The sequence below is a fragment of the Orbicella franksi genome, chromosome 1 (genome assembly GCF_964199315.1).
Source record: "Orbicella franksi chromosome 1, jaOrbFran1.1, whole genome shotgun sequence".
Classification (NCBI taxonomy): Eukaryota; Metazoa; Cnidaria; class Anthozoa; order Scleractinia; family Merulinidae; genus Orbicella; species Orbicella franksi.
Window position 1 is genome coordinate 43,915,288 of NC_138145.1, and position 19,364 is coordinate 43,934,651.

The following is a 19,364-nucleotide window of genomic DNA, read 5'->3' on the forward strand; positions in this document are numbered from 1 at the left end:
AGAAGTTTTCATGATCGTCAGATTTCCGACATGGAGGCTTCCTACTCTAGGGAGGTTTCCTCCTTTAGAACTTTATAGACGTTTCTGTTTTAGAGAGATGTCCCTCTCAGAGAAGTGTTCGTGTAAGATAGGTGTTCACCCTGCAGAGATTTCCGCTTTTGAGAATTGCCTGCCCTAGAGTGATTTCCACCTTAGAGAGGTGCCCCCCCCCCCCACAGAGTATCTGCATGTGTGCATGAGGTTGCCGAGTTCACCGAATTCTTCTTCATTCCTCTCTCTGCAGATATTGACGAGTGTCAAATGTTTCCCTTGTGTAAACATGGCCGCTGTGAAAACATGCCGGGAATGTTTCGTTGCATTTGCGATGACGGCTTTCAACTGGATAAACAAGGAACAAACTGTACAGGTATGAGAAGGGGCCACCTTCTGTGGTTCAAATTCTGAAATTACACTAACATAACGCACTCTCTCTGCGTTAATCTCTATGTGCGAAATTGCTTTAAAGCTGTTTTCATTTGAATGTGTAAAAGTAATTGGTTTTGCATCAACTACGCTACACGATTGGCTTAAAAAATTCCCGCCACTTTTTCATCCAATCAGAAGTAAAACAGAAACCAATTGTGACTCGCTCGCACAGGTTTTCCCGCGCTTCGCTTCAGCTGCATGTCAAATGCACTTATTTGTCCCCTGAGCATCCCATAATAGCTATTTGAAACAATAGAATTCAAAATGGCCGCCGTATCGCCGAAAAGGTCCATTACTTCGAGTTTTAATTGGTTCACTGTATTGTCTGTGTCCTTTGTGATTGACCAGGGTGAAAACTGCTCTATTGTTTCATCCTTATTTATTTGTCGCCAGATATCGATGAATGTTCCGTGACTGGGATGTGCATCAACGGTCGGTGCGTGAACGAGATGGGTACATACCGCTGTGAATGTGACGGCGACTTCATTCCTAATCCCGAAGGCACAGGATGCATTGGTAACTGATTTACACTGTTGCATCCGGAAGGGGGGCGGGGGGCGATACTCCCTGTAATGGCCAATACGGGTAGGCTCAACCCGAAAGGGGAATCTTTTTCAGGCTTCAGGTATATAAAAGGGTAGGGATTTCACAAGTTGAGGTATATGAAAAGATAGAGAAATCTGTCATTTACTATAGTTATTTAAAAGGGCCTTTAATTGAAATACTTCGAACAGGCGCACCTTATGGCTGTATCGTTCCATTCATTGGACATTATGAAAATGACAAGGACATTTCCTTTATTGGCGAATTATTGATAATACGGAACAGTTATGAAAATATGTGAAGGGGGTACCTTTTTCAATTAAGGGTATACGAAAGGGCTTCCTTTTCTGTTAAAACGGTAAACCGACAAAAGAGTAAGGGGTTGTACCTCGGAGTGGGCCCCTCCTGTATAGAACTTGGTAGAGTACCCCCCGGGTTTTGCATACCTATAAAGTGAAAATGTTGTGACACTCCGCTGAAACGCGAGAAGTCTTTTTTGATTCCTCTCCTCTTTGTAGACATGCGCAAAGGCCAGTGTCATTTGAGTGTTGTGAACGACACGTGTGTGAACCCGCTGCCATCAGCTTACCGCGCTGTTTGCTGTTGTACGTCAGGAAAGGCCTGGGGAGAGCCATGCGAACCGTGTCCTCAGAAAGGAACTGGTGAGATTAGAATTAAACATTCAATAAAATATTTGTCACGTAATTTGCTGACATATAACGATAACTAGCTCCTTCAGATACAAATCTGAACAAAGATTGGCCTCTTACCCTTGCTAGCCACTACATCGTATTTATCAGTCTAGATCTACAGTCTTACACTTATGAAATTCATGGCGAGGACGCATTTGGCTAAATGTTTTGACAATCCACGTACATAAGAATAAAGTTTATTGCCCACTTTGGGTCAGTTTGCGTTGCAGGTCTGGTAACGTGGAATTTCTTTATAATGTTTCTCCTTCTTTTTTTTTTCTTCTGTTAAAATTTTTATAGTTTTTGTGCTAAAAATTTATGGAACATAAACATTACCTACTTTTTTACAATTTAAAAACAACGCTCCCATTTGAAAGCTTTTGATTACTGTTTGTTTGCCTTTCTTTTTTGTTGAGTTTTCACTTCTATTCTCCTTCACTGTGATGATGTACGTCTTAATTTCTTTGTTTTTCAGAGGAGTTTCTTCGTCTCTGTCCCGGTGGAATAGGATTTGTTCCTGATCCATACACTCTTGTCATTAAAGGTAGGTTCTTTATAACTTGCTTTATGTCTTTAAATTGTTGTAGTTTTATTTCTTAGCTTGTTGTCTTGCTTGTTTGCTATAGATGTCGATGAATGCCAGGAACTTCCAGGAGTTTGTAGTCAAGGACGGTGTATAAACACACTTGGAAGTTTCAACTGCTTCTGTCCTCAAGGATTCAAACACGACATTACAACTGGAAAATGCATCGGTATGTTTAACTATCTATTGGTAGGTTGAAGGCCTTTGTTCATAAATGTTCGCCATTTTTTGTTTGCAAAGGGACGCTCTTAATTCTTCCCTGCTGCAGTTAAGTCCCTGAACTCTCCCTACCCCCACCCTTAAAAGTGTTGGATGCTTCTTTTTGGAGAGGGGTAGGGAGCAAGACTGCACTATCCCCACTCGCCAGAGATTTGAGACAAGATCTGATAACGTGGCTCTACGTAGGTCCTTGTACTATCTGTGATTGGTTGTTGCTTGGTTACAAATTTTCGCGGCGAGTATTAACCAATTATAGACAGAAGGAAACCTGCGAGCGGCACAGGCTATCCCCTTAATTAAGTTATTTTAAAGAAAACGGACCTAGAATTTGTCACGGTTTCGTCTTTTTTGACAAAATAGAACTCAAGGTCAAAAGTACAGATCGTATCTTACTTTTTTCTTAGATGTGGACGAGTGTAAAGACATTGCATTCATTTGTGGCCTGGACGGTATATGCATCAACAAGAATGGCAGTTACGATTGTGTGTGTCCCGAGGGACAGAAACCAAACCCGAAGGACAAGCGCTGTGAAGGTAGGTAGCCATGTTGAACCGGTCTGAAAACGCCGATCAGATACCTGCATTTGGTTACAGTAATGTTTTTTCATATCACACAGACATGCGACAACAGCAATGTTTCATGGACGTGGAAGGCGAGACGACTTCCAAACCAGTTTGTAAGGGCCAGTTTTCAAAGAACGTGACGCGGACTGACTGTTGTTGCACTGGAGTGGGTGTGGCATACGGCTCTGAGTGTAGACTGTGCCCCAAGGGAAAAACAAGTAAGATTCAACATCAAAATTCTCTTTACCGTTCTCTTTACATGTCCTATAGTACAAGTTAGGAGAATTTAGCTGTTTATCAAGTCAATTGCTCATTTTTGCTGATTTTCTGTAATCTCCTTGCGCACATACTTGACTTTGTATTGCAACTGAGAGGAGAAAATAGATTTGATAGTTACCTGGTCTGAACTGTCAGTTCTTTTGACAATTTTGATTTTAGTTTCGTTTTACCTCGGACCAGTCTTGACAGGATTGATTTTCTAAGGTTTCTCTGCTGTGCAATTTCCGGCAAATTTGACTACCGTAGTTATCAATTGGCAAGGGTATGAGTAAACCTCAATAAAGATGCCACAATCGTTACTTAAATCGTCACGCAACACTTTGGAATCGAACGAAAGTGTTGCGTGACAACATAGATAAAGGATGTGGAAGATACCATTCTAGCCTGAGATTTGCTGTTTCTTTCCTGCAGTCGAGTGGGTAGCCTTATGCCTGGGTGTGAAGTTTGTAACGCCAACTACAAGTGTACTAGTAACCCCATCCTCACCTGACCCCCCTGAGGTCGTTCACCCCAACAGAACAATATTTCCTGTTGGCACCACGACAACGCCAACCACCGCAGCCCCGCAAACTAGAGGTAATGTAATAACCAGGAAATATTACGCTTAACTTAATGACTATTCTAGATATTCCTAACAACTTTAAACAAAGGTGTAAATGCGTGACAGAAATTGTTGTCTGATGGTGCGTTACAACAGGGATGTGCGTGACTTGTTTTTGTTGTGTGACCATGCTAGCATTGGTGAAAATCAGAACAGTACCTTCCGCAGAGCAAGTAATCATGGTATGTTTTGTTGTTTTGGTTGCGGTGTCAGGTGAATTTGCGGTCAAGGCTTCTAACGGCCGAAATTCCGACTGTAGAATTATTGGGTCTAGCTAACTTGATATTCGATTCGCTCAGCCAATTTTCGTACCGTTAACTCCCTGTTGGAAGGCTGTGAAGTAAGTCTTAGTCTAGTTCTGGCTCTCTTTTTGTCACGAAACGCTACAAGAGCGTAGCTTTGCGTAACATAGATAGGGCCAGAACAGGACTGGGTCTGTCTGCAACGTCATAAATACATCTTGAAATGAGGGATTGTTTGGGTGCTGCAGACTATTAAAGGTTGTATTGTAAGACAAAGCACGGTTCGGACGTAAACTACTTTCAGTGTCTAGGTTGATGACTCCTTGCTTGGTGTGATGTAAAGCTCAATTGTCAAAAACTGAACTTGTTGTTGCAGAAGTCAATGAGTGTGAACTCTTCCCAGAGCTGTGTTTGTACGGCAAATGTACCGATACTCGAACCAGCTATCGGTGTGAATGTCCGCTTGGATACACACTTGGTCCGAGAGGAGTCGTTTGTAAAGGTAAATACGACATTTATGGACTGGCCAGTAACCTGATGATAACATTAGTGACTAATTCCCATTAAAATAAGATCACCAGGAAAAAAAACTAACAGCTCTTTGTCTTTATACAGTATTAAACTGACTGACTTCAATGCTCCTAAAAGAGCTTGGTCGCAGAAGGAATATTTCATTTTCAGAATTTTTCAAGCTCAGCGTTCTCAATCTTGCCCTGCCGTAAACAACCTTGTTCTTTTCTGGTTTGTTCCTTTTTGTATTGTATCGCCTTTTAAGCGTGTTTTTGTAATAACAATAACAGTATTTTCTCACTCAAATTTTAATATTAGGACTAGCTGCTCTTAGGAGTATTTCGTATTTTAATTTTGAATTCATCTTAGCGAATATAGTAGTTTTAAGTAGTAATGTTATTGTAAATAGTCGTGCGTTTTTGTCATGAGCCCCTGACTCGGGAGATTGGGCTACCACTCCCTACGTTTACGACTTGAAATAAAGTTACCTTACCTTACCTTAGCAATAACGATCACGATCACGATCACGATAACGATAACGTTAATAATCTTTATTGGTTCACAATATAGTATGCTACTTAATACTACATGTATTTAGAATTTTGCTTCGATTTTGAAGGAATATTCTTACTTGATAAAAATGACTTAATGTGTCGTAACATAAGTTGCGTGTATGTAAATGGGTTTGTTTTCTCTTTCACAACAGACGTGGATGAGTGTAAGATGACTCCATGTAAGAATGGCAGCTGTTTGAACACGTTTGGAAGCTTCCTCTGCACTTGTCCTCCAGGATCAAAACTCGACATCACAGGTCTTACCTGCATAGGTCAGTGAAGACTATCAAATATGTCACGCTGCTATTATATTATTATTACTCGATGTGGTTTTTCTTCCTTTTCATTGGCCGAGAGCCCACCGCGTGACGTGCAAATGACTGCCTTCAAATTATGGTTTGCTCGTGCGTAATTGTAACCACGCTCTTGTGTGATAAATGGCAGATCGCTTCCCTGAGTGGTCAGAGAGTGATTTAAATATGAAAACAAACTTGGCGATCGAATGATAAAACGATTCGGTTATCGCATAATATCGTGATTTGCCGGTATCTGGCATTTCACAGATCAATTAAACTGCTCGCAAATAATAGATCTGCTCGCCACTGACAAATCATGATATTTTGCTCAACCTCGTCCGAAAATTGTTCATTATTCGCGCTGGGCCTTAGCTCATCCCAGTTCCCTCTCGCCTTATCAATCATATTTAGCTCAATACGTGAACAGGTAGAAAGACAAGTCTGAGATCAGATCCGAAAAATTCTTAGCTCTGCAGAGCTGCTTGCAGCGTCTCATTGGTTCTTGCTTGGTTACACATTTTCGCGCGCAAAGTAATAACCAATCACCGACGCTCTGTTTGGATCTCTGTGGAACCACCAAACAAACATTCCGGAAATTTGGGTCAGTATGTAAATGGTAAAACAATTTTGCCGCGACCAACCGGAAATTTTCCTTGATAAACGGAACGTCTTGAAAGGTAGTCCAAAATTTCCAACCGCAAGATCTAAATGGAAAATGTGCTTACCATTTTCAATTCTTCACCAGTTTCAGCCGCCATCTTGGACTTACGATCGGGTCGAACTCATCCTAGGCTCTCTTGGTAAATTAAGGTTTGTTATGTAAAATGGTAAATGGCCAATCCAGACGGAACCTTCCACCAGGGATTTTTGCTTACCATATGCACAAACCGTTGACAAACCGGTGTCTCCGTGTAAATGAAAAACAACTTATGATTGATGTGTACACAAGGAGAAATGTCATTGCGTATTGAAACGTGTTTGAAAACCCTACGGTAACCGTAGCATTAGAAAATGTTATATGATGAAAGTTATATGCGATATTTACACGATTAAAATTTATTACAGAGCTCTTCTTACAGCAGCCGTTGTATTTTGGTTTGTTTTAAGATTTGGACGAGTGTCGCGAACCAGGTTACTGCGATTACGGACGATGCGAAAATTTCATTGGAGGGTTTAACTGCCGTTGTGACAGAGGCTTCGTTAAATCAAACGACAACAAGACTTGTGTCGGTAAGAGGAATGAGGTGTAGTAACTTTGTTTAACGAGGGAAACACTTTACAGTCCTGGACTGAGAAACCCGTGGCCCCCACCTAAATTACAACAATAAAAAAGTTACAATGAATAAAACAATATATATACATAATTACAATGATTTAAAAATTCCCAACTATGAATTATTACGATAATTAAAATTAACCCAACTATACACATGCAATTAAAGAATAAACGTCGAAATATTAACTGTTTAAAAAATGGCCAATATTAGCGTACCCCTGCTTTACGTATTTAATATACAGCTGTTTCGAGAAAGCTTGTCGGAATAAAGGGTAAAAGTGCACGCGACAACCCCCGAAAGTTAGTATGGGTAGAAATATAGAGCTGCTACAGATGCTGAATACTTAATCAGATATAGCAACATGGCAAACGTCAATTCTTACGTTTTCTTTTTCGTCAGACTTGTGGAACTAAGGTTCTTTTCGCCACGTTAAAGAATTTTCAACTAAACGTCATGTAACGATGAAAGAAAAACGGTCTTGTGAGTGGAAAATCTAATGCATCTTTGCTCTCTCCTACCGATATGCAAAATTCCAATGAATACTCAGACTTCCTTTTGGTCTTATCGCGTAGGTTTGACGCTTTCTTCCGACAACCTTTCTCGAAACAGCTGTATTTGCGTTTGAAAGCGTTAATGCTTTCACTGGATCTTATTTGATGTTTAGAATCCGGTCCGGTTTGTTGCTCCAGATATGATCAAGACATGATTGAACTATGAACCAGCGTACCTAGAGCAAGTTCCGTCATGAGTTTGTTGGGAAGCCTGATTTGGGCATGGTATTAATATCTTTTACTTTAGTTAACTTCTTTGAAGGCTAAGTAGCCTATATGGTTTTTCTAGATGACGACGAATGTTCACAGATCAGCGGTATTTGTGGTAACGGGACATGCGTGAATACTGTGGGGTCGTTTCTGTGTAACTGCCATGATGGATTCAGGCGTGATCGGCGCGGATATTGCGAAGGTAAGTCGGTGGACATCATTGCTCAATTGCTGAGGTGTTGAATATTCTCGTGCCAGAAGTTAACAATGGGCTGTGTCTCACAAGGACTGAGAACTACGGAATTCACGAATTTGATTGGCTAAAATCAGGGCGCTTATCTTGTCCTTTAGTGAAATCGACAAGCGAAAAATAATCGAAAGCTTGGTTATGTGCATGCTGGCCGAAATATAGCCCCTGTTAAACGTACTCAGACGCTGGAAAGAAGCAGAGACCGAGCTGCGCAATCTTTAATTTCCACCTACTTAGGCTTAATTTCCAAGAGCTTGGACGATATTTTCGAATCCTAAGGAATTGAAAACCTTGTCCTTCAGTGAAATCGACAAGCGAAAAATAATCGAAAGCTTGGTTATGTGCATGCTGGCCGAAATATAGCTTACTCAGACACTAGAAGGAAGTAGAGACGGGGCTGCGGAAATTTTGATTTTGACCTACCTAGGCTTGATTTCTAAGAACTTGGACGATATTTCCCAGTCCCAGGGACTTGAAACTAACTCGAGGAGACCTTTCCTTCACTGCGTTCGGTCTGTACTCACGACCTTGGTCAAGATTCTCCCATACAGACCTCCTGCTCGGTTAATAAGGACTAAATTTCACGTTACGTTACCGGTGCTTTTTAGTAGACGTCGACGTCTTTTCGACGTCTTTTATTTCGAAAAGTAATTGGTTTTGCATCAACTACACAACACGATTGGCTGAAAAAACTCGCGCCACTTTCTCGTCCAATCAGAAGTAAAACCAAAAGCAATCGTGACTCGTTCGCACACGTTTGCCTATGTCCTTTGTGATTGGCTAGAGAGATAGTTTTGGTTTTAGTTCTATGACCTCTCTATTGGAGGTCCGTAAATCTGAAATCTGATTTGTTGTGTACTTGCTAGGCCCGCTGCCCTTGAAAGAGAAAGTCAATATTGCTGCAAATTGAAGGTTGTGGACTGAAATCATTTAGAGTGATTCCTAACTGAAACAATTGAACTAACTACTCGCCCAAATACTCTTACTGAAATATATTGGCTGTAGAAATAACTTCTTTTGTTCAAAGTTTGGCAAAATGACGTTGAACAATTTATATGAATGTTTACACATAGTTAATATCACTATTGGCCCTCAGAGCTAGTTGATATCGCTCAGCTAAGGATGACACGGCATTCATAGACAAGCGATCGTGCGTCCATGGATCACTCAACTGAAACAGTGCTAATTAATGATTTCAGTAGCTGACAGATTCATAGAGCGATAAATGTGTTTTCTACGGGAGTCAGTTTGACTCTCTGACTCTTCAACAAGCATGAATCGGCTTGATGTCAAGCGAAAAGATCATAAAGATCCTAGTGATGTAACTTTGGTGGTGAAAGATGGAAAGGAGTTTCAGGTTCATAGAAGCGTCCTTTCGCAGGCAAGCAGCTTCTTTGAAAAGTTCCTCAACAGCGACATGAAAGAGAATAACGAAGGAGTTATTCGGCTGGAGATGATCTTCGAGTCTCAGATGGCAGATATTCTGGAGTTTATTTACACCGACAGCGTTCAGATATCCACTCAAGAAAATGCCGAGAACCTGTTTGAATTAGCAGATTATCTTCTCCTCCCAAACCTGAAAGCCATCGCCGAAAAATATCTCGAGAAACACATCACCACTGCGAATTGTATTTCAATTTACTACGTGGCAGAAAAATATTTGTGTCAAGACCTGATCGCTACCTGTCGGAAATTCATCCACTCAAACTTTTCCTTCGTCGCCGGATCCGACGATTTTCTAAACCTCTCAAGCCATGAGGTTGAAAAATGGATTTCCAGCGATGAGATTGTCATTGACGCTGAAGAAAACGTTTTTGAACTGGTATTACGATGGATTGATCATGACAAGCGCCAACGACGCGTAAAATTTCGTGACTTGTTTCGTCACGTTCGACTGACCTGTATATCGCGTGACTTTATGGCGAGCAATGTCGTGACTAATGATCTTGTGAAAGAAGATGGAGAGTTTCTCGAAAGTGTTTTTCTTGCGGAAATATGGCTTGATCGATCAACAGATTGCGACGTTCCGCGGCCACACCCTCCCAGGAGGGCTCTGGAGAGAGATGTTATCGTAGTCATGGAATGTGGACCCAGAGGTGTTAGCATTAATTTCCACACCCACTTTTATTTTCCTTCAACGGAGCAGTGGTACCGCTTGCCCCCGAACTTATGCGAACCAACACGCGTATTCTCGCATCGAGGCAAAGTATTTGTTGTTACTGAACATTTCGCCAGATCACAATGTTATGACCCAGATTTTAACCGCTGGTTTCCAGCACCGTGGTCAAAACTGGATTCAAACCTGGCAATTATGAAATTACAGCGCACATATTTGGAAATTCATGATGTCTTGGTTATCAAAGACGAGATCTGTTTTATTGTAGCAGAGAGCCCTGAGTCCTCGCCTGCCCTGTGGAAATACAACGTTGATATGAATTCAATGACTCCTTTGTTTCACTGGGTAGAAAAAAAACTTTTTTGTGCCGTAGCTGTTGACAAGTCGATATATGCTGTCGGGGGTATGCCGTTAAGAGGTAGTCATCCCGATAACAGGATTTATCTAAGGGATTTGCTCGCTCACTCTTCAGCATTTGACACCGAAGGAAACAAATGGAAGGAAATAGCGCCTTTGAACGAGGCGAGGGTGGATGCTTGTGGTGTCAGTAGAAATGAAGAAAAGATTTTCGTTGCAGGAGGACTCGGTGTCGTTGGCAGGCTGCGTAGCTGTGACGTTTACAACATAGCAACAAATGAATGGCAGTTCATAGCCAGCTTGACAATGCCTCGATTTGATGGGAAAATGGTGTTGATTGATGAAACCGTTTACATCCTTGGAGGTCGGGTTGAAAGGCTTTGCAGGTTTCCTTTTCATTTTTCTGACGTCCAGTTGCCTGTAGAATGCTACGATGAGGAAGAGGACAAATGGAATAACAGAACAACAATGAACAATGACAAGATGTCTTTCAAACAGTTTAGATTATCGAGGGTCCTTGATTATGGTTACGAGAATTTTCCTCTCCAGGTGAAAATTTGCTCAGTTAGACTCTTTAACCATTCCACGTCTAAATGGTCAGGGCTTCTTCCAATTTAGTTACTAGACCCCCTATGCCCATTTAGCAAATACCATTTGAAAGCCGAAAAGTCGAAGAAGAAAGCTGAAAAGTCCGAAAAGTCCAAGGTCCTACACCTATCGAAATCCAAGGATCCATATCATCATGAGGTCTGGTTGTCTGACAAACCCTTATCAGCAGTAGATCACCACAAGCACCATGGTGTCTGGCTGGAATCTTCCCTGTCTTCATTTGGTATTACCATATAAACTATATCTGTGCTAAAGCTAATAAAGGTCTAGGTTTGATAAGGCGAACCTTTGGTGCAAACAATCCTGAAGGAGTTTCGATAGCATATAAGACTTTGGTGCGTTTAATTTTGGAATATGGTTGTCAGGTTTGGAATCCGTATTTAGTGAAACACATTAAAAGTGTAGAGTCGATACAGAGGCGAGCTACTCGAGTCATTTGCTGATCAGATAAGGAATATCAGGAGAGACTTGGGGTCCTGAAATGGCCTTCGCTTGAGTTACGAAGGAAGTTTATCTGCTTAGTGTAGATGTACAAGATTATTTTCGGACACTGTGACATAGATCCTCATATGTTTTTTGATTTTAATGTAATAGAAAAAACGCGTAGAAACCATAATTTTAAGATAAGACCAAAGAAGAAACGTACAAATTACTTTAAATATTCATTTTTTAATCGCTACATAACTGATTGGAATGATATTCCATCGAACATTCTGCATGCACCTTCATTAAGCAGTTTTAAATCCTATCTATTAGATTATTTTGTGTCAATTTTAAATCAGGTTTAACTCGTGAGTGACATGTATGCAATTTAATTAGGTTAGCTTTTTACCGTATTTCAATCTTATTTCATAATTTTTAGTGTCAATTCTAGTATGCTATTTAATTAGGCTAGTTTTGGGCCGCACTTAAATTTTTAAATTTTACTTCTTAGTTTTTTTAGAATGTTTCATATCGGAGAATATTCTTTGTATGAGAATTTAGTTTCCCCCAATTATTCTCCAGTCTTGTACTTTTTGTAATTTCTGTGATTTATTTACTTGTACTAGCGTGACAAAGTATTATTAAACTTAAACTTAAACTTAAACTCTTGATCTGAGTATTCCAAAAATCCCATTATCAACCACTGAGGAAGTGATAAATTTGAAAAATGTTTCTGAAGTTTTGTATTTTTTCTCGGTTGCTTAAAGATACAGAAATGTCAATGTAATATATCAAACACGAAAGAATATATTTGACCAAATTTCTAAACGCGAAGAGAGAATGAAAACACAACGCGTAGCGGAATATTTTTGACGAACTTCGAGGTAAAAGGAATTATTGTTAAACACTGTCAGTCTTCTTTCTGTTGTTTAAACTTAATGAATCGTTAATGAGTTTGAGAAGGTTTCTTCAAAATTACAGAGAGTTGTGGCACAAGTTTCCTTGTGTGCGTTTTATTTTAGAAGTCTCACATCAAAAGATTTGTAAAATACTTTGTTTATGTATAGTATACTTTGTTTATGTATAGTATGTTTGTAATTCTTATAAATCTAACTTGAGCTCTGTCTTTGTACGTTTTGTTGCAATAAAATGACTTCATCAAAGTCTTTGTATTCACTAAGGTTGATGGTGATGAGTAGAAAGTACATCTACTTGTACAAATGGAGTTAAACTTTTATCAAAATGGGGCTTCTTATACTCCATTACCATACTATCACGTTCAAGCTATTAAAGTGTTGTTATCACGAGAAACGCGCAATGGAGATTTTGATCTCAAAGTGAAAAATTCCCGTAAACGTTTCAAATTCTGCCGTTGTAGGTTACGAAAATCACAGATACAGTCAAACCTGTATTAGGCGGACACCCTCGGGACCCTTGCAAGTGTCCGCTTAATACAGGGTGTCCGCTGAAAACAGGATCCCTCAGAGTTCGTCTTCAAAAGGGTCATCAAGATCCGTCAGTATTACAAGACCTTGAAAGGGTCAGTTAGCATTCTCGTGAACAGTCGATAACTCTGAAATACCTCATTTCCATAAACAATGACGAGTATATGAGGTAAAGCGATTTAAGTATATAGTAACAGTATCTATATTGATCGAATCATGTGAAGGTTTACAAAATCTAACAAAAAAAAAAGTTCGGTGAAAACAAAATCGAATAACAAAATATTGCATTTCTGTGCAAACTCAAATGACCGATCTACCAAAACGTGGACAAAAAAAATCATGGTTTCTAACAACAGAAATGACCACAACACTCAAGTTTAAGGTGTCCGGGTCCGCTTAATAGAGATGTCCGTTGAATACAGGTATTTTTTTCAGTGACTGTAGGAAAAGAAAAATGGGACTTGCACCGCTGTCTGCTTAATAGACGGAATCCGCTTTATACAGGTTTGACTGTAGGTACCTTCCTGAAGGGCGATTAGGGTTAAACGCTGACTTTGCTTCACTTTGTTTTGATGTGAATGGTTATAAATAGTTAATATCACTATTGGCCCTCAGGGCTAGTTGATATTGCCCAGCTAAGGATGACACAGCGTTTATAGACAAGCGATCGTGCGAACATGGATCACTCAAGTGAAACAGTGCTAATTCATGATTTTAGTAGTTGAGAGATTCATAGTGCGATGAATGTGTTTTCCTCGGGAGTCAGTTTAACTCTCTGACTCTTCAACAAGCATGAATCGGCTTGAAATCAAGCTGAAAGATCATAAAGATCCTAGTGATGTAACTTTGGTGGTGAAAGATGGAAAGGAGTTTCAGGCTCATAGAAGCGTCCTTTCGCAGGCGAGCAGCTTCTTTGAAAAGCTCCTCAACAGCGACATGAAAGAGAATAACGAAGGAGTTATTCGGCTGGAGATGATCTTCGAGTCTCAGATGGCAGATATTCTGGAGTTTATTTACACCGGCAGCGTTCAGATATCCACTCAAGAAAATGCCGAGAACTTGTTTCAATTTGCAGATTACCTTCTCCTCCCAAGCCTGAAAGCTTTCGCCGAAAAATATCTCGAGAAACACATCACCACTGCGAATTGTATTTCAATTTACTACGTGGCAGAAAAATATTTGTGTCAAGACCTGATCGCTACCTGTCGGAAATTCATCCACTCAAACTTTTCCTTCGTCGCCGGATCCGACGATTTTCTAAACCTCTCAAGCCATGAGGTTGAAAAATGGATTTCCAGCGATGAGATTGTCATTGACGCTGAAGAAAACGTTTTTGAACTGGTACTACGATGGATTGATCATGACAAAAGCCAACGACGCGTAAAATTCCGTGACTTGTTTCGTCACGTTCGACTGACCTGTATATCGCGTGACTTTATGGCGAGCAATGTCGTGACTAATGATCTTGTGAAAGAAGATGGAGAGTTTCTCGAAAGTGTTTTTCTTGCGGAAATATGGCTCGATCGATCAACAGATTGCGACGTTCCGCGGCCACACCCTCCCAGGAGGGCTCTGGAGAGAGATGTTATCGTAGTCACGGAATGTGGGCCCAGAGGTGTTAGCACTAATTTCCACACTCACTTTTACTTTCCTTCATCGAAGCAGTGGTACCGCTTGCCCCCGAACTTATGCGAACCAACACGCGTATTCTCGCATCGAGGCAAAGTATTTGTTGTTACTGAACATTTCGCCAGATCACAATGTTATGACCCAAATTTTGACCGCTGGTCTCCAGCACCGTGGACAAAAGTGGATTTGAAACTATCAATTATGAAATTACAGCGCACACATTTGGAAATTCATGATGTCTTGGTTATCAAAGACGAGATCTGTTTTATTGTAGAGGAGAGCCTTGACTCCTCGCCTGCCCTCTGGAAATACAACGTTGATATGAATTCAATGACTCCTTTGTTTCACTGGGTAGAAAAAAAAAGTTTTTGTGCCGTAGTTGTTGACAAGTCGATATATGCTATCGGGGGTAGGCCGCTCAGAGATAATCATCCCCATAGTACTAGGATTTATCCAAGCGATTTGCTCGCTCACTCTTCAGCATTTGACACCGAAGGAAACGAATGGAAGGAAATAGCGCCTTTGAAAGAGCCCAGGAGAGATGCTTGTGGTGTCAGTAAAAATGACGAAAAGATTTTCATTGCTGGAGGAATCGGTCTCGATGACTGGCTCAATAGCTGTGAAGTTTACAACGTAACGACAAATGAATGGCAGTTCACAGGCAACTTGACAGTGCCTCGAGCCTTTGGGAAAATGGTGTTGATTGATGAAACCATTTACGTTCTTGGTGGTCGTGTTCAATTGCCCTTCCAAGATCCTTGTTCTTTTCCTTACGGCAAGGTGCCTGTAGAATGCTACGATGAGAAAAGAGGCAAATGGAATGACAGAACAGGAATGTTCAATTACAAGAGTTCGTTCGAACCGTTCAGATTACCGATGGTCCTTGGTCATGAATACAACAGTTTTCCTTACCGGGTGAAAATTTGCTCAGTTGGACTCTTTAACCTTTCCAGCTCTAAATTGTCAGGGCTTTTTCCAATTTAGTTACTAGACCGCCTATGCCCATGTAGCATATATCATTTGAAAGCTCTTGATCTGAGTATCCCAAAAATCCCATTATCAACCACTAAGGAAGTGATAACTTTGGAAAATGACGATTTCAAAAGAGAGAACGAAACATTCCAAAACAGTCAAAATCTCCATATTTATATTAGTTATAATCCTAAACTGTATCTTATTTTACAGCTTTCGATGAATATGTTAATATCAAATGCATTGAGAGGCCCACAATGTTTGAAGAAAAAAGTTAAGAACCTTTCAGGGAAAGTGAAATATATTGTGTCTAGGGGTTTCACAATTGAGTAGTACAAGATCATTTTGGTGCGAAAATGTCAACCAAATCAGACAGATTGAAACCACACTTTGTCGTCAGAGGCACACGGTTCGGATCAACAATTTTTCTTGATTTTTTTCTCAGTATTTCTGGAGTTTTGTGTTTTTTCTCTGTTCCTGACACATTTCGAAACACCGAGAAGAGAAATGAAAACGCAACTCGTAGTGGAATATTTCTGACGAACTTCGAGGTGAAAGGAATTATTGTCAAGGGATGGCACAGCATTTATAGACAACCGAGCTTGCGTGCATGGATCACTCAAATGAAACAGTGCTAATTAATGATTTTACTAGCTGACATATTCATAGAGTCGTAAATGTGTTTTCTTCAGGAGTCAGTTTAACTCTCTGGCTCTTCAACAAACATGAATCGGTTTGACGTCAAGCTAAAAAATCATAAAGATCCTAGTGATGTAACTTTGGTGGTGAAAGATGGAAAAGAGTTTCAGGCTCATAGAGGCGTCCTTTCGCAAGCGAGCAGCTTCTTTGAAACTAACTATCTGATATGGTCTGATCATTAATTTTTCTTGATTTTTCTTTTCTCAGTGTTTTTTCTGTGGGGGGATTGTTTTTTTGTTTTCCTCAAAGTCTATGAATATTCTTGTTGCTAGAACATACAGAATTGTCTATGTAATATATTAAGCACGAAGGACTGTGTTTGACTACATTTCGAAACAGCAAAAGAGAAATATAAATACGACGCGTAGCGGAGTATATTTCTGATGAACTTCGAAGTGTTTGGAAATGTGGTCACTGCCTTAAGTGTTAATTATATCTTTAATTAAAGCTAAAGAGAAACCGGAAAAATAAATGCTAATTAAGATCGGACATCCAAATACTCTGGCTTGGTCATGATTTCCGCTGTTTAAACTTAATGAATTTTTAAAGAGTTAAGCTTGCTCAAAGTCACAGAGAGTTGTGGCATAAGTTTCATAATGTGTATTTTATTTTAGAAGGTTCAGATCAAGAGATTTGTAAAATACTTTGTTTATATATAGTTAGTTTGTTTCCTCATAAATCTAGCTTGACCTATGCCTTTGTTGTATAGTTTTATTGTAATAAAATGAGTTCAGAAGTGTTTGCCGGAATTTCAACTTATCAAAGCCTTTGTATTCATTAAGCTTTATGGGGATCGGTAGAAAGTACATCTACTTGTTCAAATGGAGGTAAACGTTTATCAAACTTGGTGTTATCATCCCATTACCATACTATCGCACTGACGTTATAAAAGTGTCCTTATCACGAGATCCGCACAATAGAGATTTCTTTCTCAAACTGAAAAAGTCGAGCAACCAGAGATAGGTGCCTACCTGATGGGCCATCAGGTTTGAACGCTGTCTTTACTTTACTTTCAATTGTTGTGACTATTTATAAATAATTAATATCACTACTGGCCATCAGAGCTAGTTGATATTGCTCATCTAAGGATGAAACAACATTTATACACAAGCGAGCGTGCGTACATGGATCACTTAAACGAAACAGTGCTAATTAAGGATATCAGATGCTGACAGATTCATAGAGCGATGAATGTGTTTTCTTCAGGAGTCAGGTTAACTCTCTGGCTCTTCAACAAACATGAATCGGCTTGATGTCAAGCTAAAAGATCATAAAGATCCTAGTGATGTAACTTTGGTGGTGAAAGATGGAAAGGAGTTTCAGGCTCATAGAAGCGTACTTTCGCAGGCGAGCAGCTTCTTTGAAAAGCTCCTCAACAGCGACATGAAAGAGAATAACGAAGGATTTATTCGGCTGGAGATGGTAACAGAGTCTCGGATGGCAGACATCCTGGAGTTTACTTACACCGGTAGCGTTCAGATATTCAATATAGAAAATGCCGAGAATCTGTTTGAGTTAGCAGATTATCTTCTCCTACTAAACCTGAAAGCTATCGGCGTAAAAAATATCTTGAGGAACACATCACCACATTGAATTGCCTTCCAATTTACTACCTTGCAGAAAAATATTTGCGTCAAGACCTGATCGATATCTGATAATTCATCCACTCAAACTTTTCTTCCGCCGCTGAATCCGACGATTTTCTAAACTTCTCAAGCCATGCGGTTGGATTTCCAGCGATGTGATAGCCATTAGTGCTGAAGGAAAGGTTTTTGAACTCGTTCTACGATGGATTGATCATGACAAGCGCCAACGACGCGTAAAATTTCGTGACTTGTTCCGTCACGTTCGACTGACTTGTATATCGCGTGACTTTATGGCGAGCAATGTCGTGACTAATGATCTTGTGACAGAAGATGGAGAGTGCCTTGAACGTGTTTTTCTTGTGGAAATATGGCTTGACCGATCAACAGTTTGCGACGTTCCACGGTCACACCCTCCCAGGAGGGCTCTGGAGAGAGATGTTATCGTTGTCATGGTTTGTGCTAACAAACCTCTTAATTTCCTCACCAACTTTTACCTTCCTTTAACGGAACAGTGGTACCGCTTGCCATCGACCTCATGCGAACCAACGCGCGTATTTTCGCATCGAGGCAGAGTATTCGTTGTGACTGAACATTTCGCCAGATCGCAATGCTATGACCCTGATTTAAACCGCTGGTCTCCAGCACCGTGGACAAAACTAGATACAAACCCAGCATTCATGAAATTAGATCGCACATCTAGTCAGTTACCACGGACCAGGTCTGTTTTCTTGTAGAAGAAAGGGTGGAGTCTTCCCTTGCGCTTTGGAAATACAACGTTGATTTGAATTTAATGACTCCTTTGTTTGACTGGGTTTAAAAGAAAAAAACATTTTTGCGCCGTAGTTGTTGACAAGTTGATATATGTTATTAGGGGAACTATGCTCAAAGATACTTATCCTTATCGTTGGAATTTTTTACCAAGGAGTGTACTCTGTCACTCTACAACCTTTGACATCGAGGGAAACGAATGGAAGGAAACAGCGCCTTTGAAAGAGGCTAAGGGAGATGCTTGTGGTGTCAGTAAAAATAACGAAAAGATTTTCATTGCTGGAGGAATCGGTTGCGATGACTGGCTGAATAGTTGTGAAGTTTACAACATAGCGACGAATGAATGGCAGTTCATAGCCAGCTTCACAGTGCCTCGGGCCTTCGGAAAAATGGTGTTGATTGATGAAACCATCTACTTCCTTGGAGTTAGTTTTAAATTGCCCTTCCAAATTCCTTGCGATTTTCCTGACGGCAAGATGGCTGTAGAATGCTACGATGAGGAGACAGACATATGGAATGACAGAACAACAACGCCCATTGACAAGATATGTCTCAGGGGAAGGTCGTTTCGGCTTGGTCGTGAATTTGTTTTCACGATTTGCTCACTGAGACTTTTAAAGGTGTTGAATTTAATAACTTGTATCCAGTACAGTTATGATCGTTGATTTGTCTTGACTTGATTTGTTTTGAAGATTTCTATTTTTTTCCCAGATTTATGGAAGATTTTTATCACTGAAAGGTTCAGAATTGTCGATGGCTGTCTGACGGTCCAGATAGTTAATATCTCATGTTTATTCTATTTTAGAACTCTTATATTTGTGAAATACTTTGATGTACAGTACGGTTGTATTCTCATATATCCATCTTAAACTATACCACTGTTGTGTCGTTTTATTGTAATAAAATTTCAGCTTATCAAAGCTTT

The 19,364-nt window shown here is 40.2% G+C and overlaps 3 protein-coding genes and 1 pseudogene across 4 annotated transcripts in view; all 4 read left to right on the forward strand.

Annotated features, from left to right (window-relative positions):
• Positions 1-19,364, forward strand: part of LOC145463314 (fibrillin-1-like) — a 75,563-nt gene that overhangs the window by 39,089 nt on the left and 17,110 nt on the right. The window contains exons 38-49 of the mRNA XM_081447066.1: positions 284-406; positions 859-981; positions 1,527-1,670; positions 2,176-2,244; positions 2,327-2,452; positions 2,907-3,035; positions 3,119-3,283; positions 3,756-3,920; positions 4,564-4,689; positions 5,404-5,523; positions 6,655-6,777; positions 7,665-7,787. Coding sequence (XP_081303192.1) covers positions 284-406; positions 859-981; positions 1,527-1,670; positions 2,176-2,244; positions 2,327-2,452; positions 2,907-3,035; positions 3,119-3,283; positions 3,756-3,920; positions 4,564-4,689; positions 5,404-5,523; positions 6,655-6,777; positions 7,665-7,787 — 1,536 coding nt within the window. The remainder of the gene's footprint in view (positions 1-283; positions 407-858; positions 982-1,526; positions 1,671-2,175; positions 2,245-2,326; positions 2,453-2,906; positions 3,036-3,118; positions 3,284-3,755; positions 3,921-4,563; positions 4,690-5,403; positions 5,524-6,654; positions 6,778-7,664; positions 7,788-19,364) is intronic.
• On the forward strand, positions 7,835-11,459 carry LOC145463382 (kelch-like protein 40). The gene has a single exon (XM_081447135.1). It carries the CDS (start codon positions 9,109-9,111, stop codon positions 10,924-10,926), a length of 1,818 nt encoding a protein of 605 aa, XP_081303261.1. The 5' UTR covers positions 7,835-9,108; the 3' UTR covers positions 10,927-11,459.
• Positions 12,527-19,186, forward strand: LOC145463392 (kelch-like protein 24a; annotated as a pseudogene). The gene is made up of 2 exons (XR_014041326.1): positions 12,527-13,502; positions 17,150-19,186. The product of XR_014041326.1 is annotated as a kelch-like protein 24a (transcript).
• On the forward strand, positions 13,499-15,529 carry LOC145463372 (kelch-like protein 41a). Its single transcript, XM_081447125.1, has one exon. The coding sequence runs from the start codon at positions 13,578-13,580 to the stop codon at positions 15,396-15,398; it is 1,821 nt and encodes a 606-aa protein (XP_081303251.1). The 5' UTR covers positions 13,499-13,577; the 3' UTR covers positions 15,399-15,529.

What these genes read in the sequence shown, in the direction of transcription:
- LOC145463382 (XM_081447135.1), top strand. Translation starts at nt 9,109, where the DNA reads ATGAATCGGCTTGATGTCAAGCGAAAAGATCATAAAGATCCTAGTGAT.
- LOC145463372 (XM_081447125.1), top strand. Translation starts at nt 13,578, where the DNA reads ATGAATCGGCTTGAAATCAAGCTGAAAGATCATAAAGATCCTAGTGAT.